At 34.0% G+C, this 27908-nt stretch overlaps 2 protein-coding genes across 4 annotated transcripts; both read right to left on the minus strand.

Annotated features, from left to right (window-relative positions):
* Window positions 1-428: 428 nt before the first annotated feature.
* On the minus strand, window positions 429-12577 carry LOC142621705 (uncharacterized). Of its 2 annotated transcripts, none has more exons than XM_075795049.1 (16): window positions 12185-12577; window positions 11495-11589; window positions 11274-11387; window positions 9995-10099; window positions 9737-9808; window positions 7781-7893; window positions 7269-7400; window positions 6566-6634; window positions 5943-6030; window positions 5755-5826; window positions 5575-5675; window positions 5035-5152; window positions 1568-1627; window positions 1340-1450; window positions 886-979; window positions 429-783 (listed from the first exon to the last, which is right to left on the minus strand). In XM_075795049.1, the coding sequence occupies exons 1-16, from the start codon at window positions 12279-12281 to the stop codon at window positions 740-742; spliced, it is 1485 nt and encodes a 494-aa protein (XP_075651164.1). In that variant the 5' UTR covers window positions 12282-12577; the 3' UTR covers window positions 429-739. The 2 variants fall into 2 exon arrangements, with proteins under 2 accessions (XP_075651164.1, XP_075651165.1); XM_075795050.1 differs by having other exon boundaries at window positions 853-979.
* Window positions 12578-15116: 2539 nt separating this feature from the next.
* LOC142612432 (uncharacterized) lies at window positions 15117-26647 on the minus strand. 2 transcript variants are annotated; one of them, XM_075784532.1, is made up of 10 exons: window positions 26260-26647; window positions 24088-24506; window positions 23870-24006; window positions 23048-23161; window positions 22861-22944; window positions 21908-22084; window positions 18435-18591; window positions 17562-17722; window positions 17351-17477; window positions 15117-17032 (listed from the first exon to the last, which is right to left on the minus strand). In XM_075784532.1, the coding sequence occupies exons 2-10, from the start codon at window positions 24403-24405 to the stop codon at window positions 15413-15415; spliced, it is 2895 nt and encodes a 964-aa protein (XP_075640647.1). In that variant the 5' UTR covers window positions 24406-24506; window positions 26260-26647; the 3' UTR covers window positions 15117-15412. The 2 variants fall into 2 exon arrangements, with proteins under 2 accessions (XP_075640647.1, XP_075640652.1); XM_075784537.1 differs by lacking the exon at window positions 26260-26647 and adding an exon at window positions 24954-25087.
* Between the last annotated feature and the right edge of the window lie 1261 nt (window positions 26648-27908).

A 27908-nucleotide genomic window follows, 5' to 3' on the forward strand; every position in this document is an offset into this window, starting at 1 on the left:
GTTTGTATGTAAATTCATCACCATAAAATAATAAGGATTCCCATAGAATCAAATAAATAATAATGATTATTGTAAATAAAAGATATGGATTAGTATAATTTAGGCAACAGAAATGCTAGAAGATTATCTATCTCGATCTCATTAGTTATTAGTATCCTTTTTTATTATTATAAAAAAATAAAAATAAAAACTACAACATTTTGTACACTAAAAGACATGAAGAAGAGAGTGAGTTGTGGTGTAAACTCAATTAATTAATGGGAGAGTTGGATAATTTTAGAGAAACTTCATAGGAGGTGCCACTTGGCAAAAGCTTAGACCCTCACAAAATGAGGTCTCTGCTTTTATATATATATTGATTGGAAAAAAAATTCCATAGAAGACGCTCATTGAGTTTTATCTCGACGTTGTTAACTGGAATCACTGGATACGAGAATGGTGATTTTTCTCTTTAAAAAAATAAAGTAGAATATATGTTTACATATAGATAAGATTCAATGACAAAAACAAACATTGTTCCTCTATTAACATTCGAAGCACATTACATTCGAAGACTCTGGCAAGGTAACAGGCACACAAATTTAAGGGGGGGAGTTAGTGAATGAAGTCATATATATTAACAAACGGTTGAAATAGAAGATCAATTGAAAGGCATAATTGCGTAAAGCCGCCTATCTCCAAGAACTCTTTCTGCGTCGTCACCATCAGAGAGAACAAAGAACTCTTTGTGTCGTCAGCATCAGAGAGAACCATTCATGGGCCGTTCTGAAGCTCTATAATCACCTGTAATTAAGTCTTAGAACATTACTAGTTTGAAGCACAGTTTTACAGATATAAGCAACAGAAGCTCACCATTTCCAAGATAGCATCAAGGAATAGCATTACCCTGTCTTGCCATAAGGACAAGCTCCTCAGTGGTGGTGCCAATGATGTCATTAGCCCGTTTTAGTCCCGTGCAGAAATATCGTCCAATGCTATCCTGAATTTGAAATCAAGTGTCAAGTCAGAGAAGATTCACACAATAAAGTAGCATTTAAATTAAACCCCCATAGCCAACAAAATGAGTGTAACATTTCTTAGTCCTCCACATATAGTCTTGGAGAAACTATCACTGCAATCAATGAAATGCAAAATTTGATAAACTTTAGTATGATGATTTTTTCGCACCCAATAGGTGTAATAACAGTCCCAATTATCCACCCGATCTTTTTTCAAGGTCTTTTTAAGATCATATAACTCAGAATGATGTCAACAACAAATTGATAATTTTATTGAAAATTAAATATCCACTAACAGTACACTCAAGTTTGATAAGAGAATAAACTGTGGGGAGTCTCACTCGAGCAACAATCCCTAGCTGCTCCAACTTGTGAACTGCATCATCCACATCAAAATTACAGCTCTCACCAAACTCGTCTTTTATTAGTTCCTCACACCGTAGATCGAGATCCTATTTCACATTAACAAAAAGTTACATCAATAATGCCATAAAGAATCCACATCCTATATCCTATGATTACTAGGAAAATGAATAAAAAGGGTACAGAGAGCCCAGGGTGATACATGCCTGTCGTGTAGCTTTGCCCTGTTCCATCAATACAAAGAAAGAAATGATCACCTCTTTGACCTGCATGATCATAAATGAGGGGCTGTAAGAATTTGAAAATGTGTAATTGCATATAAGATATTCCTCAATCAGGACTAATGCTCAAATAAAGAGATTCAAAATGTAAAAATGAGCATACAAAAGTATCATGTAGCGACAGCATATCCCATTATAATGGCATCAATCTGTCTAACCTTGTTAGTTATGTCAATATTACATGAGTTCCTACTCATTATATGCAAAACAAAACTCAAAACTCAAACCCTGAATTCATGCAAGTTCAGACAACTAATTCCAAATATTTATCTTGATTACCATGTTCTACACTAGTAATTAGTTCCAACATGAACCATGGATATGAAATACAAGATCCAAGGTATGACATTATAATGAAGGTTAACAACTTTAACATGTGTGCTTATTTGTCTGTCTGTGTCTATTTTGAAATTTCTAAAATATGACCCACAATAATTTAAGGGCAAAATGTAAAAATGCCCCCTGAAGTTCAATAATTATTTTATACACCCTTCTTCTCACAATATGAGTATCCCAACACTATGGGGGGCCCACATGTTGAGACAGGAAAGATGCATATACCCGATGCAAAAGATGCCTCGAATTGATGTACTCTCAATTTAGTTTTATTGACCCCTCAGATATCGTAAATGACAAAATTAATTCCTCTGTCTCAATTTGTCAATTGCAAGTCATGAAAAAGTGTTCACAAGCAGTAAAAAATCATTTTTTAATAAGATTTAAGAAAATACTCATCTTAAACTATAATATAATACAAATTTCTTTAAATTAAAAAAAAATGTGTTTTGTTAATAAGAAAACAATATGTTTGGTTATTAAGAAAATGAAGGAAAAAAAAAGGAATAAACTTTGAATCACTAAAAAACAATTGAATATTGAAGAAACGTTGATTACAAAATAATAATAAAAACAGGAACAATTTTTTTTCTTGAAAAATATATCCACATTATTTTTTTAATGAATGATAAATTTTTTCATTAAACACCAAAGATACAAGAAGTACCTTGAGCTTCAAACTGCAGGTACAGAAAAACTTACAAATAACACTGATATGAAGCCAAAAACCACAATAGAATTAACTTCAACAAATTTGAGTAGCAGCACAACTTTGAATCCAACAACCACAATAAAATTTACTTCAACAATCAACAAATTAATCAATTAATACTATATAGAACCAAACCACCACCACCGACAACAACAACAAAGCATTAGTTCCAAATTTTGGGTCAGCCACATGTAATTTTTCCTCCATTCTATTTTATCTGAATTCATACTCTAAGTTAATTCCTTGATTGCCATGTCATTTTTTACTACTTCTATTGATATTATTTTTTGTCTTCCTCCACCCATTTTTTTTCTTCAACTTGAATTAGCTCACTCTTTCTTACCAATGTATTAGTTACTCTCCTCGAAACATGACCAAACTAACTCGAATGACTCTCCCTCATCTTTTCATCCATATGGGGCTGCCTGTCCAATCTCTAAGCGAATTTCCTAATTTCGAATCTTATCTTTCTATGTATTTCCATGTATCCATCTTAGCATTCTCATTTAGATACTCATTTTTAATATCATTTTCATTCACTTTCCCAAAATTTCCCACCAACCAAACAGATCTCTCTCTCTCTCTCTCTCTCTCTCTCTCTCTCTCCTGCAGTGTGAAACACAGCCTCAACCCTCAAGAATCAACTACGCATTTAAATGGCCTCGTCGACCCACTTCACATGAAGCCCGTCTCAGTCAACATTGCTATAGACCACAACAGTCCAAAATCCGAACCTCTTCACAATCATCACAATTCAATAAGTAATTTTGTCTGTCCGCCACAAGGATTTTCTTTTTTCAATGCGTGGGTCTGGGGGTATGGGCCACAGAAAATTTTCTGAAATTTCACTTATGTTATGACAGGGTTGGTTATTGATGGGTAGTGAGGGTTGGTTTAAGAGTCTTTGGTGAAGGCTGATTCTGGTAGCTAGTTGTGACCGGCTATGTTCTGAGAAAGAGAATTAGAAGAAGATAGCGGAGAGAAGAAAAAATTTAATAACAAGGTGGTTTTTAAGCCTGTTGGATTTTTTTAAAAAAAATTCAATTTTAGAAAAAATATTAAAGTTTATTTTAAAATAATATTATTATAATTTAAAGTGAGTATTTATTAAAAATTATTTTTTAAGAAATGTGTTTTTCACACGAGCACTTTCTGTCACAATTGATAAAAATGAGACAAAATGGTTGATTTTTTCATTTTCAATACCTCAAGCGTCAATAACACTAAGGGCGCATTTGGTTGCAAATTATAATAAGAATAATAATCATTACTACTGGGAATAAAAGGTGTTAGAATAGAATAACTAAACCTATTTATAGGTTTAGTTCTAAGTTGTAACATTAGAATAACACTCAAGATCTATATTTAGCAAAATATCTTATACAATTTTATTTATTTAAAAAAAAATTTCCAAATTTGAGATAGAGGTTATTTTTTATGAATTTTTATTTTTATCATTGTTATGTGCATATGAAACTTTGTATTTGGATATATATTAATTTTATAAATGATTACACCTACTAAAGAATAGTTTTTACAACCCCTTTAGATAGTAAATAACTATTCCTAAGGAATAACTATTAATTGTAATAAATATGCAACCAAATAATCAAATAGCTATTTCACATGAATAGTCATACCATTATAGGACTTATTACAACATACCAAACATGCCCTTAAATTGAGAGTCAAAAGGTCTACTTGAAATTAACTCAAACCCCATTGGAAAGACTCTTTCATGTTTTCCCTTACAATTATGCATTCCCTTAAGAAAGATTGAATGTAATTACAAAACCTAAGTAAAGAACTGCACATTGATTGGGTATGTGCTTGATATGGGTATATGAACTTGTTTTTTCTCTCCATCTAGTAACTTAAGCTTACGGGTTTAGATGCCCAAACAGGGTATCAAAGCTCAGTTTGTTTAATTTTTGGACTCTGCATGTTGGGTCATCAGAAAGTTTGTCTTCGATTTTGGTTTCTGTTAAGCCTGGATGGGAGAGGAAGTGTTGAGAAGTCATATATCAGTCAAATGTGTTCTTAATTATAGGCACATATACTTGTTGGGTCTCCCTATCTTGTAGCTTAAACTTTTAAGCTGGATGCTCTCAGAATCGTTTAATTGGGCTTTGCACTCCTCGTTTTCTTTTTGGATAAGTCAATATTACCAAAAAGAAGAAAATGAGAAGAGAGTATCCAAGAAGTATTAGTTAACTACCCTTCCTACGAAGTATTTTAATCAATTTGAACCCTTATTGCCTACTACACAGAGAGAGAGAGAGAGAGAGAGAGAGATGCAGACAAGTACTATTGAAAATAAAAAATTCATCAAGTAGCTACTTACTTCCTGTTGAATCACATCATCACACAAGTGAAGAAGAGTACCCTTTCCACTATCCAGTTGTTTGTCATACATGGACTGTGTTATCAAATTCTGATACGCAGCCATGTTTGCTTGAAACCTACACGCAGTTGAAGAAAGGATAGCCACATTAGTAATTCTAAATTCATACATGATCACTAACTAAACATTAAAAGAAACAGCAGCACCAAGTTATTACACAAACAGCCAGCCAGTGGCATAAAGGAACTAGCGAATATGCAATCAGTACTCAAGGGAAAATACATAATCAGTGAATCCAACCCATAATTCTTTGCTCAGAAATTGTCCTAATCTGACTAACCTATTATACAGCATTCAAGGAGAGAGAGAACATATACAAAAGATAGATAATTATTTGACCAGATTAACTCCTCACACAAGGATTTTCTCAATGGAACCATAATAGGATAAATCAGAATTCAGACTCACTACCATGTGCAACATTCATTGTCATCTATATGCATCTAACTCAAAGTAAAAAAATAAAATGGAATACTTAACGTGAAGTATGTCTTAGCACAATAACCAATCACTGTTGATAGAACAGCAAACATGACCCACATATCAGCCTTAGGCATTTCAAGAGAACTAAATACTGCAACCTGTAAAGAAAGACATAGTAAGCCATTTAAACAAAATGGGGGAAAGATAAGAACACTACAACAAATGAATTACACTGACCAGCCCAACCACAGCAGATACAAGGAACTTGACCCAGTCCATTGGAGTTAATCCAGGATTTTTCTTTTCAGGCTGTAAAAGGAAAAAAAAAAGGTCCAATACTAGGTCAACAGTTGGATGAACGTCAGAGGAAAAATAAGGCCACAGAGTAGTTAATAAACCACAGAGAGTGCAGGCCAGTAACTCACAAGAACTATTTCCATATCAGCCATTGGAATGTTTTTGAAATGCTTCACATATATTCCTCGTTCTGTTTTTGATTTCGTACTTGCTTGCCTGAATTCATTTCCTCCTTAAATGTCAATACATTACTTTCATGGTCTTCTCCAGATTAGTTTCAGAGTGCATCAATTCCATATAAAGATCTAGTTAGTCCCCTCAACCCAACCCAACCCTCACCTCACATCCACAGCCACCCCACCCCCCCCCCCCCCGCCCAACCACCCACAAAAAAAATAAAATAAATAAAAATAAAAAAGAAGAAGAAGATAATCCCATATCTTATTGAGATTTAAGAGTAGAATCTTCTGCAATATTGAATGTATCCTGCCCATTTCCTCACTCAAGAAGATTAATCTTCTCAAGTAAAAAAGTTTTGAGATTTCTAACACTTTCATTACAATTTTAACAACCACCATCAATATCCATCATCAACATGCTCAAGATTAAAATAAGATAATCACCTAATTGATTTAATTTAGAATGCATAAGAACATGTATTGATTCAACGATGCAAGGAATTCTTCATAATAACATGTTGAGAAGCAATATATATAAACCCCAAAAAAAAAAAAAAAAAAAGCAGCAGTACCTGTAGACAACAATGATCCTATCAAATGTAGGTTCTTGGATTGTGATCTTGCCCAGCAAATTTCTAAAACTGTAGAGTACAAAATTAAACATGTCAGCAAGTTAATTTCAGCTTCTAGAGTCTAGACTGATATTTAACCAAAATCAAAATCTTACAACCTTGTATGCAATTGATCTTTCAGCTTTTAACTCACACAAGTTAGTGTTAATTAGGAGTGACCAATAAAAGCCAGAGAAGAGGTTATAACCCTTGATCCAGAGGTGACTAAAGCATGTTGAACGGACAAGAAGACCAAAATATTCCCAAATATTCCAGTTCCAGAGAAAAGTTTCAGTATAGTCAACAGTTATTCGTTAATTGCTTATCTCACTAATTAAATGGAAATTGCAATTCTTGGATTGACTCAAGAAATCCCAAGTGATCAAGAGCAAGGGCAGACCAGAATCATTCAAACTGCTTAGGATGGCAACCATAGAAACCCAGAGTTTTTTTTTTTTTTTTTCCTTACAACAAGTGGGGAGGGGGGATTTGAACCCACATTCTGCTACATGGGAGAACACAGTAACGCCATTGAAACACAAGGCTCTTAACAAAACCCAAAGCTATAATACTCAAACAAGCTCCATAATTACTCTGTCAGCATAATAACAGCAATATGGTATTCATTAAAAAAATAATGCAACATTGAGAAGTTATATAAGACCTTAGTTCCATATTTTCAAGACGGATCCGTTCAACATATAGGTCTTCTGCATCTGCTTCAGGACAAATATCATCTTGCTTCTTTGGATCTTTCTTATGCTGTCCACTTGACCTTTTTAAAAGCTTTTCCAGCCTGCATGCACCATACACCCAGAAAGATTAAAAATATGTTTAAAGCAGGTTAAGTTCAAAAGGATTAGAAGTAAACACAAATGAATTAATTCACATGCTAAAATAATTGTCAAATCTTACAAGTTAACAGCTTATGAACCATAATACTTACTGTCTAAGAGTAAAAGCTATTTACTCAATAGTGCCAATGCCAGCACATACAAAATTATCCCAAATATGGTGCAACTGATGTTTCATATAAAACATGGTTAAATGACCTTACAATGTTGGGTATTTATATCAAAGCTCTTTATAAGTCCATGAATGTTCTGCCCCCATTAATATATTGAGACCAATCAACAGATTTTATTTGTTTGTAATATGGTCCAAAAAATTACTTACCTAGTTAGTCTCAAAAGATATCCCCAGAAGCGACCAATGATCATATCCACTTTCTCCAAGAAAAAGAAATCAGTAGTCCGATCAATACCAATACCACGACGAAAGATAATGTACTACAAGTAAAAAAAAAACAATGCATATTAGCTTGAGAGAGAGAGAGAGAGAGAGAGAGAGAAGAGTCAATTAGTAACCCAGCATCAACATGTATAAAGAGTAGCAAAAAACTAGGGTTTCTATATATATAGTATTTACCAATGTAAAATAATTTTTGTCTTATAAGTACCAATCCAAATAAAATGTCATCTTTCAATAATTTCAGTCCAGAAACAGAAATCCTACTCTGCCACTCGTCTAAGAACATGTATTCAAATAAGTCTACATCACTACCATAAAAAATAAAAAATAAAAATAAAAAATAGTACAATCAATACAATCAAGTTGTCCAATTGAATAAACACGGTTGATTCTAGTTTTCGAATTGCTTGATGTGGTGTATTTGAATTGAAAGAAATGCTAGATGTTTTGGAGGTTGTGAGTAGTCCTTGCTAGAGATTAAGCCTTTCTTCTTACATCCTCTCCTTGTTTGGAGTGTAGTTCTATTGCATTTTTCTTGTTTTTCCCTTCCTATTTTACTTGATCATTGTAATTTTGTCTCTTGATTTTCGCCCCCACAATACATCCCCAATGTACTCGAGTTGGCTATTTTTTTTCTTAATAAAATTTTATTTTACCTATCAAAAAAAAGAAAAAAAAAAATTTGATATAACGTCAAATTACGCAACCCTCTTAGCCATTAACATCTTGAAAGACCAAACAACTTGAAACTAAGTATTGAGACATGCATATAACACGAATAAGAAAGAGAAAACCCAAGCATGGTGTCTCTCCAACTTCAGTGAGACTGTGTATTAAGATAAGCATTAAAGAAGATTAAGAAAGAAACAACCCATGCATGGCATGTCTCCCCTTTTTAAGGAGGTCTTCTGTTCAATGCATTATGGTTGTGGAGCTAGGGATTACAATTTTGTTCGGAAAAAAAGAAAAGGGAGAGGGGAGGAATGGTTCTATTATCACCCTTCCAACTGAGAACAAGGGAATCTCACCCTTTGCTTTAACTTTAGAATGAGAGTCATTCTTCTAGTAATGGAGGAGTTAAATAGAAGTTTGAGGGATGGGGTGGGGAGGGGAAGACTGTTGTTTCATCAACTAGAGGGCATTTTTCCTATATAATATTCATTCCATCCTTCTAGCAGATAAGATGATGACCATCCTATGATGGGATTTGCATGATGCTGTAGCACGCCTTGGTTGCAAGCATTGTGATCTATAGACATTTGACTTCTGACTGCTTGGTTCATTCAAGATTCAAAGATGAACACTAAAATTTAGCACAAGTAGGAAGCAGTATAATGAAGACAAACAACTTTTTTCCTTGAATTTATTTCAACCATGTTAGAATATTGGTTAAGTGATTAAATTCACAATTTCCTGACATTTCAAGCCTTTGGGATAACTGGTAATTTATCATGGTATTAAAGCAAGTTGTCTTGAGTTCGATCTCTGTCTCCACTCTAGCTCTCATTTAAAATGTCAAAAAATCCACTTATTGGGCTGCAGCGCCACAATTATTAAGGAAAGTGTTAAAATATTTGGTTAAATGATTAAATTCACCAATTCCTAAATTTTGACAACTTAAGCTTTTAGGATAATTGATAATTTATCAAACCACAATATTAGTTAGCAGTTTTATGGAACATTTTTGTGGTTAGCTCAACTATCTTTCTTAAGATCATACATATGAGCAAGCAAGACCCAAGAATGCATCAAATTCTTCCCCATTCCCCCGTCCCTTCTTCCAAACCTGTCCATAGGGAAACTTTTCCCTACAAACAATTGAGACTCGCAAACCAATCATTTCCAGAAAAATTTCCCTGTTTAAATTACTTAAAGCAATACCTTATCAGCAAAAGCTGGAAGGTTCTCATGAGGATGCTCAGCAAAAAATTTCTTCAAAACCTTCTTGTCAAGCTACACCCAGCAAAAACAGAAAACATTAGGATCAGCTAATGTAAAGAGCACATGAAAATATCCAAAGGTACCTCCTGACACAGTTATTGTGCATGTTTATACATATTCAACTAGGTAATATTAAATACTGCCGTTTATCCTCAAAAAAGCTAAAATAATATTAGATAGATATGTTTAACTACAAACCTTAGATTCATCAACTGTGATTGGAAGATTTAAAAGATACTGCCCCGAAACAGCAATATTAATTTCTTCGTCAGTCGCTATCTTGAAATTGCTCTTTTCCATCACCTGTAGAAATAATAAGAATTTTCTCAAAAATCCATTTCTAGCAGTACATTGGTAGCCAAGTTAGATACATTAAATTGTATGGTTTCATTTAGTGGAATGCAATGTTCTCAACTCAGTGTAAGTTCTCAATGATTATCCAGAACTTTATTAGCCATATAACCCTAAAACTAACCTATTTATCAGAAACCCCAACCATACTTTTTTACCCCTAATTTTCTATGCTGTGCAAACAATAAATAGGCTTTTCCTTTAGAGTTTGAATATGAAGCTTTCTTTACTCAAATCTTTATTTGAGTTGTTGAATGCCTCCCCCTCTACTTTCCGTTGATAATATGTTTGAGATGCTTGATAGTTGTTTATTTTGTGCTTAGTGCCAGTGTTCTGTGTACACATCCTGTGTAGATGGTTAACCTTTTTGAGTTATTTTAATGAAAAATTTACTTATCAGAAACATGTACTGATCAAGGATGGAAATGAAAAATGATGAAAAATTCAAAATACTCTGATGTCTAAGAAAAAAAAAAGAAGACTATTTGACAAAACGAGTCACAAATTAACACTATAGGCATGTCACATAGACATGAAATGTCCCAACAGAACTGAATGGTTTTATTGCAAACAAATTGTTAAATTACCGATTGTCCCAAAAGTTTAAGCTATTAGGATTTGGTAAATTTAATCATTTAACCACATACTTCTAACACTACCCCTCACGTATGGGCTCAAAAGTAATAATAATTTGATTTCAAAAGAGGAGATAGTTCAAGACTTCAAGTATACATTGAGCGTATCAAATCACTCCTAAAAAATTACATCTCAAGTTCAAAAGATCTAAATTTCTAATAAAGGAGAGGATGGGATGCTACCCAAGGCATGATTTCTTGTTCTATGAAGAATGCATTTGCTTTGGTGTTAATCTTTTATGCTCAATGAGGGTCAACATGTCTATACTATAAATGATAATATTGATGTAGCAATTTATGATTAGGAGTCATCACTACAACTAATGCTTTGGTAAGGGTTTCTCAATATATATACTATGAGTAAATCTTTTTTTTTTCTTTACTTTAAGAAAGACAATCATTTGGGATGATACATGCCTTTTACCCTTTCTATCTTTTGGTTGGGTTGAAATGCATTCAACAAACAAAACAAAAAGAAGTCACCATCATACCTGCAATAAGTAAGTCAGGAAATTCTGTTCAAGTGAATCAATTTCTTCAGGTGATAGTTTCTGCTGTTCCAATTTCTGAGCCCCATGTACAGGGTCAAAGAGGGAGTACAGTTGCTGTAAACACAAATTACAAGAAAATATAAAATTATAGGGGCTGAAATCAAATAATAAATATAGCAATGGAGCCTATCTGCCAAGAGGACCAAGAAACAAGATAATACCATCAAATCCTCAAATTGAAGAAGATACCAAGCTCGAATTGTGTATTCAACTCTTTTGCAGAGCTTTAAAAACTCGGCCCGGTCTGAATCAAGTTCTGCAAAGTGTTCAAAAGGCAAGGTACAGTGAAGATTAAAAAGGAACAGCATGTTGAAAAAATGAGCCAATAAACCCTTGCAATAAATTTTTTTTTTTTTTTTCAAGTGATCAGATAAAGATAAATGTTCATTGCCAACGTTATTGATGGGAACAAAAAGTGAAAGTCAAATTTAATTTTTCTATGATGAAAAACTAATTCAAACCCATATTTTGTTTTCAAGAAACAAACTCATTCAAGATTACTCATTTGTGATTCAAAAACTGGAGGATTTTCATACTAAGGCTGAATGTAATTGAGTCCTAAACAAAAGCTTATACCTATATTGCCACATTTCCTAAACCCCAAAAGTAAATATGGATAAAGTGCAAGACAGCAAATTTAGCAAACTTGTTGCATGTTAAAACAAAAACTTAAATAGCAAAATGAAGCAAAGCAATAAACTCAAAATCCAGTAGCAGACAAATACAGCAATACATAGTCAAAAAATACCACAACCCATTTTGAGTTACAGAGGAACAAACACAAATTCGAAAGAAAACCCACCAAACATTGAACAATGAAGAACCCAGAAAGTATTAAAAAAAGTGAATACCAATGAGGTTGGCCAAGTTCATGACAAGCCTGGGCTTGAGAATTGGAATCACTGATTCACGCTCTAAGCGAATCACATCTTTCGTCTTTCCACTCATTCTGTGCAAACAAGAAAAAATATCACACTGAACTTTCTCTCTATTTCAGAGAGTCAGATGCTTCAGTTTGATAAAAAGGGAGACAGAGAGAGACAGGACAGTGGAGGAAGGAAAAAGGCTTATTGAAAACAAAACCAAAGGTAGACAGTAGAATTATTCGTGAGATTTACTGGAGGGTTTTGTGATAAAATCCATTTCCATCATGAAAGGGATTGGTATTTATCTGTGACCAAGCAACATGTTTTTTCTTTTCTTTTCTTTTCTTTTCTTTTTTTATCTTTTGTTTTTGGTTCTGTAACTGACACAAGAAACCTCTGTGCTTTTGATTTCCAGAGTTTTTACTTTTTACAAATGTCGATGTTTTATGTTTTAAATGCCAAGTACCAACTCTTTTTTTTTCTTTTTCTTTTTAATAATATCATAATAGGTTGAAAACTAACTTCTTCTTTCTTTTCTTTTTTCTTTTCTTTTTTTTGTCAGTGTCCTTAGACTTTTTTTAATATTACTTTTATAATAAATATAAAAATATGTCAAAAAAAATCATTTGTTCTATATCTGTCACAACAAAAAATCTGTGTTTTTGATTTTCAGAGTTTTAACTTTTTACAAATGCCAATTTCTACGTTTTAATGCCACTAAAACTCTCCTTTTTTTTTCTTTTTGAATAAATGCCAAGTACCACTTTTTATATATATTTTTATACATAAAAGGTAGAAAACTAACTCTCTCTTTGTATCCAAAAAAAAAAAAAACTCTTTTTTTTTTGTAAAGTGTTCTTAACAGTATTTGGTAATTAATCACTTTAGAAAAATTTTAATACTAATTTTACAAAAAATATAAAATGTTTTTAAAAAAATTGTTACTTCTTTTTTCATAAAAAGTTTTTATAAATAATTCTTAAACTAATATTCTCAAAGTATCCGTTAACTTTTTCTTTTTTCTAATGAAAACTCAAAATGTAAGTAAGCTCCCATAAAAAAATTAGGCACTAATAATAAACAATTAAATTTTTTTCTATAAGAATAAAAAAGCTTATTGATTAAACTTGCAAAGGGTAATCATCCAAAAAAAAAACAAAAACGTAGGGAAAAAAAAAAGTAACTGAAGACCCATTTTTATAACGGCTTAAAAAGGGCCCCCAACAAAAAGTCACACATTTAAGCATGAGAATTAAAATGGTCCACCTCATGCATGTTATCCACCAATTTAATTATCCACCTTGTAATTCTTTCACATCACTTTCACGGTATCATATTTTCAATTTATTGCATTTATACATAAATAGAAATGTTGATGGAGAAAAAACACTCTTTCTACTTAGTTAATACCAATAACTTTTTCTTTTTCTTTTTTCATACAACAAACATGTCAAAGTTATTATCTTCAACGTCTAATTTTCCATCCCACACACGTCAAGTAATTATAACCAAAAAAAAAACCTTTGAAATTGCCTTAAGATATTCAATCTAAAATCTCATAAATTTCAAGAGAATTTAAGAACCACTAACTCTTTAAAATTTAAAATCAATATAATTGACTAGAGGTAAAAAGTAAAAACAGCTTGCTTTATTACTTTTTATATTCTTTTTGTTTCTTTTCGTTTTTTTTGCGCAAAAGCTTTGCTTTATCACTGGTGTAAAATTATCATGTTCACCACATGCACCTCGAAACTGATCATTTCAATTGATGTTTCGTGTTCTTGATACTTCTTATTATCAAGTAAAGATAAATTATTACCTTCCCTCGATGTTTGAAATGCTCTAAAAAAAAAAACAAAAAACAAAAAAAACTCTAAATTGTACTAGTTCTGAATCCTAATCCAGTTGATGTGAGTTTATGGCAATTATGCCAACTAAAAAAGAGCTGTAATTATTATTTTCTCAGCCAGATTTTGCCATGATCAACCTTTATACATTTTTAATAGAATTCCTAATGACCAATTACGAAACAGAACAAAGACTAAAAAGTTGCCCCACCCGGGCTCCAATATTGTTTATCACGTGCCCTTTCTTGCTCCAACTACTTATTAGAGACAAAGGTGAATCAAGCTACTTTTATAAATGGATGAGAGATCCTCAGAGTCCCTCCAACCAAACATCGTGACCAACTACGTGGTGAAACACCAACAATAACAAATTATATTATCATTCAAACAGGTCCAAGACATATAAAATATATATATATATATATATATATATATATATATATATATATAGATAATGCAGTAGCATTTGCAGCATCTCCTGAAAGTCTCTCTTTTTGATATACATACATACATATATGTGTGTGTAACTTCTGAAAATAATTCACTACAAAGTCGCCGAGAGCCTTGTTACTCAACTGAAACTTCATAATATTTCCACCAAAGACATCCAATTTCATATCTTCCCTTTCTTCCCATTTGCCAAACACCAACGTCATAAAAATGTCAAGTGGTGCGCTATAACGCCCACTGCCACTAGCACATCACATGGTTAATACTTAAATGTACCAAATCCGGTACAAACTGTTGAAAGGGAGATCAAATTATTAAGCAATATGCAAACGATAAAAAAATCGAGGGGGAAACATAAGAGAGCGACACCATGCAAATGCATTGTGAGGTCGATCATCTCATGGCTCATGCACATAGGAGAGAGATGGCTCAGACTTCCGAAATAACTTTTATCAACCTAAAATATAAAGATATCAACAATAAATTAATTTTTTTAAAATATATATATATATATCAAGAGATCATAGTCATGTAAAGCATTTAGTCTAACAATTTACGATCTCCTAAATTATTGAAAGACGTTTTTCAGAAAAATAGAGAAGAAAAAAAAAATCCAACAATAAATAAAAAAAGAAATTTATAACTAATCTAACAACTTTGGGAAACCTGGAATTTTTTTTTTTTTTTAAACTCCCATAAATTCCCACCCACTTGCCCATCTAACATCTAGATATATACATGCTGTTTGAGTTTGGCTCTTGTATAAGTATGTACAAAAACCTATCTTTGTATGCTTGGAGAAGTCCTAAACCAAAACTCCCATCACATGAATCTTGAACTCCATTTTTTCTTACCTTGTCTTCCAACCAAGCTCATAAATTGGAACTCAATCACCGAAAAGGGAGAAAAGATGTTTTTACTGGTTCCATGACCTCAAGTATGGTTTTCCCATTGGATCATGTAAAACAGAATTTTGATGTGACAAGCTCATCCATCCCATATCATCAGGCATCACAGAAGTAGCTGCTTCACGCCCACTCAAGAAGTCTAGTGGATGAGATGCTTGTGGTAGAACATTGCTGATCCGGGGAGTAACATTACCCCCACCCACCATTCCATAGTTCCTCGATGGAATGAACTGTTCTGTGGGACCCACTGAATCATAAGGACCACTAGAACGTAATTGGTTACAATGAGATAGGACATGGAATAAACTCTGATCTGCACCACTTCCACTCCCAATGCTCTGACTCCGGACGCTAGCACCATCAGAACCAGCCCAGCCACCATGGACTTGATGCTCACCAGGAAACCAGTTCTGACTTAACAATCCTCCACCATTTAAGCCAGATGGCAGAGGTGCTGGCATGCAGATGGTATTGACTGGCAAGTCCTGCACATTGACTGGTGTCAAGTGTTCTTGCCTCGGGATCAAGTATCTGCCTCCATCAGAGTACATGTTCCCTGAGATGTTTCGTTGCATATAAACCTCGTTCTGTCTCTTCTGCTCCAGTTCCAGTGGCATTGACTGCTGCGGCTGCTCCTGGAAATGCCCAGGAAACTGACCATTTTCCATTGACAAATTGACTTGTGGCTGGAATTCCAAACCAGTCTGTTTCTGCTCCTGATGGTACAACATCCCCTGGCTCTTAAAGAGAGATTGAAGTAACTCATTTCTGTCTTGGTTTGGGTAAGAACTGAAGGAACAATCGCCTGATTGTCTCTGCAGAAAATCTTTCCCACTCTCTTCCACTTGCAAGTCAGATTCTAGATCAATCATATGGGTCCGATGATGTTCATTAACTTGAGAATGTTCAAGTGGCAACCCACTGGCAGATGTGAACTCATGGCTTGCAGTGGAATCATAGAAAGAATGGGACACATTAACAGCTGGCCAAATGTCTTCTCCAGAAGTAAGAGGCACTCCCCTACAAATGACATCATCTGCAGTGTTCAAATCCCCCGAGTACCTAGATTTGTCAGCAGGAGCGTTATCTGACTTTGACATGATATGATTGTCTTCAGCATCCATGTCAATGGGATCAATCTCATGGTCACCACTAGGAGAAGAAATCTGCTGCAGAGACTGATTCTGTGGGGATCCAGGAATAGACTCCTGGTTCTGTGGGGAGCAAGGAATAGACTCCTGACTCTGTGGGGAGCCAGGAATAGACTCCTGACTCTGGGGGGAGCCAGGAATAGATTCTTGATTCTGTGGGGAGCCAGGAATAGATTCTTGATTCTGAGGGGAGACAGAAACAGACTCTTCATTCTGTGGCGATCCAGGAACAGACTCTTCATTCTGTGGCGATCCAGGAACAGACTCTTCATTCTGTGGCGATCCAGGAACAGATTCCTCATTTAGTGGTGAGCCAGGAACAGACTGCTGATTCCCTGGCGAGTAAGGAACAGACTCCTGATTCCATGGGGAACCAGGAACAAGCTCTTCATCATCTTCCACAGTAGATGCATTGCTTATCAATTTGTTTTCCTTCTCATCCTCGAGCATGCTCTCAAGGTTCACATTATTCTTATCCTGAATAACAAATTGATAGATTCAACATCATACCCCTAAGGATGATTCTTGCAGTGGCTCAACAATAGAGACATAATCAAAATCTGCTGGATATTAACACTACACAGACAGACTTATAAAAAAATAAAAATAAAAACATTACACAGACTCGCGTGCTCACATATACTAAATGGCAACAGAAAAAATACGAATAATAATAATGATTATGATGGTGATGGTGATGGTTATGGTGATGGTGTTGTTATGAACATAATAGCACTGATATGCATAACACCAATAATAAAACAACAATAAAGGAGACAGGGCAGAGTCATAAACCTTCATCAGAGATTTTTTATAATCTTTCACTTCTTGTGCCAAAGAATTAATCACTAGTGATCTTTGAAGCTGTCTCCCTCTCCAGTTATCAAACGCCACTGGGAGAACTTCAGTTGCCAATTGCAACCTATAAACAAGAATGCATTATGAGGAAGGATAGAACAGTAGGCTGAAGTTTAAAAAAGACATGTTTCCTTCACAATCCACTAACCAGTGCTGATGCAATTTCTTTTGCTCTTCTTCCACAAACACTTCATATGGTTGCACATGAAAGCTATCAAGATTACCCAAAACACGATTAAGAGACCTAGACTGGATGCTTTTACCAGACTGCTTCATATTCTTGACAAGTTCATGTTGCTTCTTGCTGATCTGAAACATATCGTAGGCAATTAGAATTAGTGTTTAGTCCTAGTAGTATATAAGCACACTATTTTACTTCTATGGAGACAGTTTGCCTGATTAATAAAATTCCTTTGGGAATTTTTCCCATGGTCTGGTGTTAACTTCAGCCAACCCTAGGTATTGACTCCTCAGTTTTCTATCTCGCTTTTTGGTGACTCCTAGGTTTTTTTAACTTGCAATTTTCTTTCTACATAAAATTTTGGGTATCACATCTTATTGTTCTGCAAAATATTGTGATAAGTATTTATAATCACGGAAATAATTGATACCAGTTTAATACCACCTATCAGAGGTTAAGTCATTAACTTTGCATGAACATGTAAGAGGCAAATATATCAACTTAATAGATTTGAGACTCGAAATTGTAAACCAAATTAAAGAGTTTCTAAAAATAAGTGAAAGAATAATAGGAGACTCGTATGTCCATCAAGAATCCAAGTTTATGAAAAAAGAACTGAAAGGAAAAAATGGTATTATTCCTAATCAACTTGGCCTCCAAATCTCCAATTCTAGAACAAGTTCGCTTCCACATGCTTGGGATACATAATAGGCAAATTAGTAATAACTTACAATAGAAATGATGATGGATTGCTTTTATCTGAGAAGTGACTGATCAAGTACCTAGTTATTATCCCTTCAAGATTTTATACAAACTAAGAAACAAAAAGAAAACACCAACCTTGAAATAAGACATGTATTTGGCACCATCACTGCAGTGAATATTACGCTTGTGTATCTTGTCTCCATTTCTGGGCCTTGCTCCTACATTGAGCACATTATCTGAAGCAGTCAATGGATTTCTACCTTTGTCTTTCATGAAGCCTTTCTCAGGCAACCTGTCATCATAAAGAAACTACTATGGCTCAAAATAGCTATTACAAGCAGATAATACAACCATGAGACAAAATTGGTCAAACCAAGCAAATGAATCCACTGATTGAGCATAATTCATCTTCTAAGATGAGGTACAGAGCCATAAAAATCTGAAACAAGCAGCATCACCAACAAAAGAGGGCAAAAAGGAGAATAATATGCCAATCATAGTAGAACTGAAGAAACTTCCACAAGCAAATAGAGAAATCCATTAGAGAGAGAGAGAGAGAGAGAGAGGAATTAAGTACAAGGGGGTTGGATGTACAAGAACTGCTTCAAATAATTGCCAATGAACTCTGACTCAAATGACACTTCCTCCTCCCAAAATAGTGGTCAAGGGAGAGATAGTGGGTTAAAAATTCACTGGGTGCATCTCTAACATACCAATTTAATTATTTTTAACAAAACTGCTCCAAATAATTACAATCTATAGTTCAAAAGATCAAAGAAATTCTAAAATGGAAGAGGGAATCATAACATGGTCTCAAAAACATATCATATAAAACTTCCATCAATATTACCAGTCACAAAAAGTTTTTTTTTTTTAATAGACCAAAAAAAAACACCAGTGAAAACCCAGGATAAAGATCATGTAGTGGAAGTGAGAGCATTAATTACAAATGCTATAAGGTCCAGAGTATATATATATATATATATTAAATTGACATTTTTAAGTGCTTGTACTATGTCCAGTTTTTGTTTTGTTAAGGAAAAATATTATATAAATACCATCAGCATACAAAACAAGAGGGTTGGCCTAATAGTATTGCACTGTGTTTTGCTGTTCTAGGGTTTAGGTCCCATGCTCAACCCCATGGCTCCTAAAAATTCCCCTTGTTTCATTCTTATTCAAGAAACTAGTTGATGCAGATCAAATTTTAGTTTTGAAAGTCAAATCCACAGATTTGCCAAGAGTCAACCTTCACATCTCAATTCTGTATTTTCTTTTGCTAATATGTTTGAGATGCTTGATAGGTGTTCGTTTTGTGCTTACTGTTGGTGTACGATGCGTACACCTCCTCCTGTGTACATGGGTTGCCCCTTGTGCACATAATTAATGAATAAAAAAAAATTTCAAAGATAGAAATACAAATTGAGGACTATTTTTATAATATACACTAAATCAGTATATAGTGTATATTTCTTCCTATGTTGATTTAGTGTATTTTTTGTTTCTTATTAAAAAAATTTTAAATCAACACCAGACAAATTATGCATTATAATTTTGAAGTACAACAAATGCTATACAATATAAATCAGCTTTACCCCCCACGCCTCCCCCCCCCCCCCCCAAAAAAAATAAAAAAAAAAAAAGAACCTTTTTCCAGTTTTCTAGAAAAGTTGAGTACAAATTAAGGACATTTTTTAAAGATACACTCTAGATGGCCTTCTCATTAAAAAAGGAAGAAAATACATAATATTTGAAGTACAAGAAAGCAATAATATGTATTTACTGTACCCCCAAAAAAAAATCATTTTCCACTTTTATATAAAGTTAATCTCTCAAGATAGCTGCAAGATAATCAGACTTCAAACCATGTACGCTTATAAAGAAATTCACTTTACAGCAACTAAGCATGAGAAAGAATATCAAAAGCCTAGATTAATTAAAGCAATCTCTTATCTTCTCATATCACAAAAATTGGCCATGTCTAAATCCCACTCATTAACATTGCTGAAATGGAGAACATTTGAAGAGGACAGCAAAATCTCATGGCAGAGCAAGTTGATCATCTAATATTACATTGCAGTGCGGCTTATAATTTGTTGGGTGTCATTTTTAAGATTTTTGGGATCCACTAGGTAATACCTTCTACAGTGGCAGCTTTATCATTTGGATGGAGGAATTAATTTGAGAAACAATCTTCAGCCATTTAGAACCTTACTCCCTCATGTTCGATATGGATTGTGTGGAAGGAACGCAATAAATGCACTTTTGAGAATATTGAAAGCACCTAGGAACAATTGCAATCCCTGCTAATTTGAACTTTCTTTGATTGTCCTATAGTGTGGGGAGTTACTCATTGTAATTCTTTGTTAAATCCAAGAGACTCTTTCCTTTTCTTTTTTGATAAACGAGACTCTTTCCTTTTCTGTATGATTTCTGTAATTTTTTAAACATTTTGTGTTCATCGTTGTAAGCATGAAGTCATTTTCATCTTTAACAAACTTTTTTTTTTTTGGATAGGTAATCAAAGTTTTATTAAATAAAAATTACATTGTGTTCACAATGAACACTCGATGCTTAAAACAATTACAAGTAACTCAAGAAGAGAAACTGACAAACTGTAGAACGTCAGAAATGGAAATACATTGTGTGAAACCCAAAACTCTAGACCATTGAAACAAAGTTCCAACTAGCATAGACTTTTTTGGTAAACAACTAGCATAGACTTCAAAAAATCTAAAGGTCAGTCCGTATCTTCAAAAGTATGGGTATTACATTCCCACCAGATTAACCACATTAGACAAGCTGGAGCCATATTCCAAATATTTAAAAAATATTTTCCCAACCAATTCCTCCATCCAAAGAGAAGAGAGGCAACCGTCTTTGACATCACCCATGGGATCCCAAACATCAAAAAGACTTCACACTGTAAAATTTTATTACTTATCAACAAAGAAAAACCTTCAAATTTGGTTTACATTGACACCAGGCCCAGTTGGAAATTTTCTAGTCTTGGAGTTCCATCTCAGAGGGTTCGTTTATGTTCTTAAAAGTTAAAAGCTGCTGATTAGGTTTTCTTTAAACTTATGTAATTTAAGTGCAAGCTAGTAATTTCCAAATTAACTATAATAAACCGTTGTTGAAAACTGTTTACTGAAAGTGTGCTAAAATATACTTTTACCTTGAAAAATTTTGAAAAAGTGAGAAAAGGCAGGAAAAATTGAGGTTTTAAAAAACTCTACATAAAAGCTAAAAGCTGAGCTCATAAGCTGATGCCAAACAAGGAAAGATTTTCTTTCATTAGTCTCCAGCTTAATTTATAATTTTTTGTCCCTCTTAATTAAGAACCCTACTCCCAATAGGAAAGATTTGTCACCACCCTAATGCCTTTGCAATCTGCCACCTTATTTAGGAAGAGAGATTTTCTAGCAGTTTCAGAAGCATAACCATAGGCCCCCAACATCAAGCCATAATCCCAAATACCATTAAGACGATGCTGATTCTACTGAATTAAAGATCCAGCATCAGATTTCTACAAGGACTACAATACATCCTGTACCAATATATACATGAACTAATATGGCTCATTGTGAAAAGTTCAGCTGAATTACCTCTTAGTAAGTTCTGCACCCTTCATCCCTGAGGTGTTCTGGTTATCACTACTACATGCTCTGTCATCTGCAGCCCAGGAACAAGATTCAGATGTAGCTGTCAGATCCTCCTCAGGATCAGGAAATCTTGACTCATTTCCATGTGAGGTGATTCTTTTTTCCACACCATTTCTTGACCTGCTCGGGAAACCAAAATGAAATTCAAAATATATCACCTTAGGGAATCAGATTGAGAGGGTGAGAACAATACAAAACATAAATTACAATCACTCTTTGAAAGCCAATGAGGATGCAACATAACCTCTCAATAACCAGATCATGGTTCAAAGTAATATCCCAGAAGAGTTCATTCACTTTTTTGCATTTGATAGATCTAGAAGTACTAATACTTATGCAAGTTTTACACAATTTAAAAAAGAGGGAAAAAATACACACACACACACACACACACACAGATATATATATATATCACTCCACAGTACTTCGAGAACTTTTGCACTTTGGTTCTCCATTTATTTAGAAAAAGAAAAAAAAATGATAACTGTAAAGTTTACCCATTTTTATACATACTGGATCATTTCCAAAGAATTATAATGCAATTCTATTTACAAAAATACAGACAAAACCCCTCTTAAGCTCTACCAATCTTCCAGAATTGATATGCAAACAGAGGATATATGGCAAGTGCAATATCATCAGACACGATTGAGTAGAGTATATATCCAATTTAAGAATCCATCATCAGCATATCACACTTCTACTAACGCTATATACTAAACTAGAAGCTCTTGAGCAGCACATTCTTTTGATCTGAAGAAAAAGCAGTGACAATTTTAGAAACATAGCCCTCAAAATACACATTTTTGCCACTATAATGCATTGACTGGGTTGAGCAAATTAAACTATGGAACATTGACAGCTATAAATAAATCAGAACATGTGGTGAATATAACCTCCATAATTTTTGCACAGTTTCCTTTTCCAGATCCTTGCAGCTTTCCCATCTTTCTTTCAACTTCACTAAATATCCTACCATACTGCCAAAAGAAGAATAAAGATGTTGCAGCCAAAGAATTTATTAAAAAGTAACAATTAAAACAACATCAAATATTCAGGAAAAGCAGGTAACACTTCACATACTCAGAATGATACTTCTGCAAATTTGAGTAGTATGCTTTCTTCTCAGCCTTAAGACACTGTTCCCGATGATGAATTGCATCAGGGTGAAGACCACCCGAACACAGTGAAGCACCCCTGAAAAAATATGTTCCAAAGACATTCATTGAATTAAACTCTAAACTTAGGGGGAAAAAAGATAGCTATCTTTGAGGCCTCGGTGTAATAAGAGCAAAACCATAGTACTTCGGAAATCAATAGTCAGGCAGTGGAAAGAGATGGCATAAAATAAATAAATACACCAGGTCTGACCAACTGATATCCAAAGATACCAGGCAATAGATTATCCAATCGTTATCAGTCAGCAGCAGTTTTTTTCCTTAACCTGAAGCGATTCAGTCAGGTGTCGGATTGAACAAACACCCAACCAAACCCGATCCGTGAACACCCCTACTCTACATAGATGCTAAGACATAATAGAATTGTATCTTTAATGTCAAATTATTTCAAGACAGTGCAAAAGAACAGATCCAAACACAAAAACTCACAAAATATTCCCAACTATAAAAGTTCAAGTGCTCTAAAAATATACATCTATAGATGCAACATGTGTAAAAGAGACATAGTTAAGCCATTCAATGTTGTGTTGGTTTTTTTTTTATCAGTAAGCCGTTAAACAGATATTACCGACACAAATGTGTATAACAATACAAATGCACACACGTGTTTTTTCTACAAAAACATTTACCCATACTGATATAATTAATTATGTAATCATATGACCTTGTCTCTAAAGAGGAAACAATTCAGCAGATTAATAATAAGTTATCACATATGAATACTTACCATTTGAGAAAGGGGTTCCCAAAGTGAAAGTCATCCCCAGCAAACAATGCCTGCATAACTTGCTGTGGCTCAGGTCCTCTAGGGAGAAGCTGCATAAGGGAGTTTCTCTCATTTTCTGAAAGATGACTCTGCCAAACCTGTAATAAGTTTCAAACCAAATGAATAGAGCATAATCTCAGAATAGAAGAACATTTTGCATACCATGAAACCATGGGTACCTCATGTGAAAGAACTTCTGTCAAATCTTCTAACTCAAAAATTTCTTGAGGAATAGCAAAAACATCTGCAATGGTGTTGTGATGCTCAGGAACTGAACCATTAAATGGCCTCAAATCTCTCCGACTTACACCAATTTGTTCCCTTTTAGCAACAACCCTTTTTTGATTGCAATCCCACTGAAGTGAAATATGAGCTTTTGTATTTGATTCATTGTGTGGCAATCCTAGATTCTTCCTTTTTACTTTATGTTGCTCCCTAGAACTGGAACCTATAATGCTCGGACCATGCAAGCGTTTTCTGCGCTGATCAGCCGCCATTGGCACAGATGTAAAAAAAATCCACAGCAGGAATTTACACCAACAAATTTTGAAATACTGTCTTCATCATCTTTAGCAAATATCTTCCCTTCATATTCAACCTGAAACCATTATGTATTAGAAAAAGAGGCAAGAGGATCATCATTCTTGAATTAAACAATAATTCATCAAGAACAAGCCCCAGAATTACAATTTACAAATATGAGTAGGTGTAGCCTATCCCTCCCCCCCCCCCCCCCTTTTTCCTTTTATCCCCTTTAGAGCACAGTATGCTGCTGTTTAAGAAGCATGTTATCAACTGCATGCAGTGCATTTTTCAAAGTCAGTGTAATAGAATTCATTACACTCTAATGGCACAGCGTAACCGAATCAGGATGTAGAGTTCTGTTTGAAGCACACTTTTAAGCAAATTTCCAATATTACATCCCTGTTGTGAAAACTCCACGCTAATTTTTTTTTTAAATGAATAAACTCCATGCTAATATAGATTGCTCATGGGATCACATTCTACCGTCTTTTTATAGGGTAATTAAATTCTGAATACTTACACCCATGCTACATGCATCAAACAAGATTCAATGTGGAATACAGTGACTGCTGACTAAGATGGCTCCTTCTCATCCCTCCCAGACACACACCAACAACTTCCTGGCAATATATTCATCACAATGACCATATATACACCATAATAAGATTCCTATATTATCATTTTATAGCATGGACAAATAGACCCTCGTGAGAGGCCAGGCCTTGGTGCGATAGCAAGTGCCTTCCACCAAAAGGAACATGTCGCAGGTTCAAGCCCAGGAATCAGCCTCTCCAAAAATTAAGGATAAGGCTGCCTACCATGACCTCCCACAAACCCCGCAAAAGTGGGAGTTTTGTGCACTGGGTATGACTTTTTTTTTTACAAATAGACCCTAATGGAGTGAAGGAGATTTAACACAAAAGCAACTGCGTTCTTTAAAGAAGAAGAAATCATGATTCACAAGAAAGCAATCATCCAGTGACATTGATCGCTGTCTCCCTGGTGGCATTTATTCTAAAATTTCAGATAAAACAAACCCTTAAATCATAAAATGACAGGGAAAAAGAAAAAATAAATAGTAATAACCTACAAGGCCATTGTAAATAGTCTACTTAGAACATCAACAACATTCCTACACATTACTGTCAAAATTCCCAAATTGACAAAAAAAAAAATCAAAGTTTCCTGTCCCATGGGGCAGTAATGGCGGGTTCAAAATCCAAATTCACTTTGTCATCCCTAAATTTGCAACAACCCCAACTCAAAGAAAGTCAATCCCAACCGTATATAGACAGAATAAATACAACAAACAGAGTCATTGTCCAATTTCCAACCCGGGTATATGTATATCTCATAAAGGAACCAACTTTCAAGAAACAGTCACCATCAAAACACAACATGGAAATTTTTTCACTCTATTTGGAGCTAAAAACACAAGAAGTAATAATAACCATCTCAAGCCAAAAAAATATATATATATACAAAAATAAATAAATAAACATATTCAAAGTTTCCCCTTTTTTTTTGTTTCTTTTCTCTTTATTTTAATGAATATAAAAGTTCCCATTGACATTTACAGATAAATAACAAAATTCCTACTAAGCACAATTATGCAAACAAAATTACAAGAAATAAAATAACCCTTTCCCCCACTGACATAACCAAAAAAAATACAAAACTTTATTGAAAAAAAAAATACCCTTTTCCCACAAACATACAATTATAAAAAATAAAAATAAATAAATATCTAGCCCAAAAGAAAAACTTATATACATTAAAGAAATTAGGGGCAAAATATTAAAGGGTAGAGAAAAAAAAAAAGGTACCTCTTTGGAATTGGAAAGAGCGAAACCCTAGAAGAAGAAGAAGAAGAAAAAATAAAACCGAAGCTCGAAGAGCGTAGCAAATAGATAGCTGGGATATACAGTAAAAGCCGAGATTTTTTCTACCTCGTTCCCCCAAAATAACACTTGGGCTAAATAAACCTAGAAACGAGAGAAGAAGATGGTGGTGTTGAGAGAGAGAGAGAGAGAGTATTATATAAATAAATTTATGAATTATCTGATTGGGGATTTGGGGGAAGAGAAGAGAAGAGAAGAGAGAGATAGTACGTGAATGTGTGTGTGTGAGAGAGAGAGAGAGAGAGAGAGATGGAGTCTCGTACACACGCACGGGTGTACAAGGCAGCAACACGGGTTGTATGTGTGTTGTGATGGATTGGGAAGGAAAAGATCAGACGACTGTGGTTGGTTTATCGGAACCTGTTTTTGGGGTTTTTCACATTTGCAATAGGAATAGTTTTCTTGGTGCGCACGACGGACGGGGCTTGGCTCTTTTGGCTTTGGCTTTGGCTTTAAGGGCTTTAAGCTCGAACCCTGTGGAGTGTGGTCTGTGGGTCTTTTTTGCTCTCTCTGTTTTTTTGTTGCGTTGTCGTGTTTGTTTGGGTGGCGTCGGTATGTCTGTGTGGCTATGATGTCACTCAACGAGATTGCTTTTATTTTATTTTTTTATTTTTTTAAGGGGAGCAGCCAAGTAGGGATGTACTCAAATATTACTAAAAGTTTACAGTCGTTTATTTCGTTTTGAGTTGACCTTTGACTGAAATTGCATTCTTTTTCAGTTTCATTGAAATTTATTTTATTCAATTTAGGTCTTTTATTTAATTTTATTTTTTAAAAATTATTATAAAATTATCTCACACTAAAAGAAAAATCTATACAAATATTTTATAAATCTTTTACTTGAGTTTTTTTTTTTCCTATGAAACTTTTTTATTAGTTAATAATAGCATACTTAATGGCAAATTTTTTTATAGAATTGGACAAGAGAATTTAATTTAAAATTTTTGAAATTTAGAATACACCATTAAACAATATTAAAATTAGAAGACTAAAATGAGTTTCAGTCAAACTTTGAAAATTTGCATTTTAGCCCTTTTTTTAGGAGTAGGGGATATAGTCAAGTAGAATTAATAAACTCATCAACCAAAAAAAAATAGTAATAAAAGTTTAAGCTTATTTGTTTAATTTACAAAATATTATTTTGGTTCTTACATTTTGGGATTATAGTCAATTTGATCGCTACATTTTAGTTTAACTATAATATTTTATCATTTAGATGAAGGGAATTACAAATGGACTCATCACATTATTCTTTGCTGGATAAAATCCACAAGCCCGATTAAAATAAATTTTATTAGAAAATACATTATTTCAATAAATAAAGAAAATGAACAATGATATGACTATTCTTTCCTAGTAACAATCTAAGTGAATAAATTGAAAGACTTTGACCCTTGGTTACAAACTATAGAAATAAAAAATTACAGTTGAAAAGACACTAGCCTAAATCATTCAATTTAATTTTAGAGGCTTATTTACAAGATGAAAAAATGTTAAGCACCCATCTTCTTCTTCTTTTTTGTGGTAAGGACTATAATAAAAACTAAACAAAAGGATAAGCAGCTGAAACACTG

Source organism: Castanea sativa, chromosome 1, assembly GCF_040712315.1.
Source record: "Castanea sativa cultivar Marrone di Chiusa Pesio chromosome 1, ASM4071231v1".
Classification (NCBI taxonomy): Eukaryota; Viridiplantae; Streptophyta; class Magnoliopsida; order Fagales; family Fagaceae; genus Castanea; species Castanea sativa.

Coding starts and splice junctions, on each gene's coding strand:
- LOC142612432 (XM_075784532.1), bottom strand. CDS start 24,405: ATGGCGGCTGATCAGCGCAGAAAACGCTTGCATGGTCCGAGCATTATA. Junction 22,085..22,860: donor ACTGTGCAAAAATTATGGAG/GTTATATTCACC, acceptor TTTCCCGAGCAG/GTCAAGAAATGGTGTGGAAA. Junction 17,478..17,561: donor AAGAAATTGCATCAGCACTG/GTTAGTGGATTG, acceptor TCTTGTTTATAG/GTTGCAATTGGCAACTGAAG.
- LOC142621705 (XM_075795049.1), bottom strand. CDS start 12,281: ATGAGTGGAAAGACGAAAGATGTGATTCGCTTAGAGCGTGAATCAGTG. Junction 6,635..7,268: donor CTTGAAAATATGGAACTAAG/GTCTTATATAAC, acceptor TGTACTCTACAG/TTTTAGAAATTTGCTGGGCA. Junction 1,628..5,034: donor ATGATGTGATTCAACAGGAA/GTAAGTAGCTAC, acceptor ATGATCATGCAG/GTCAAAGAGGTGATCATTTC.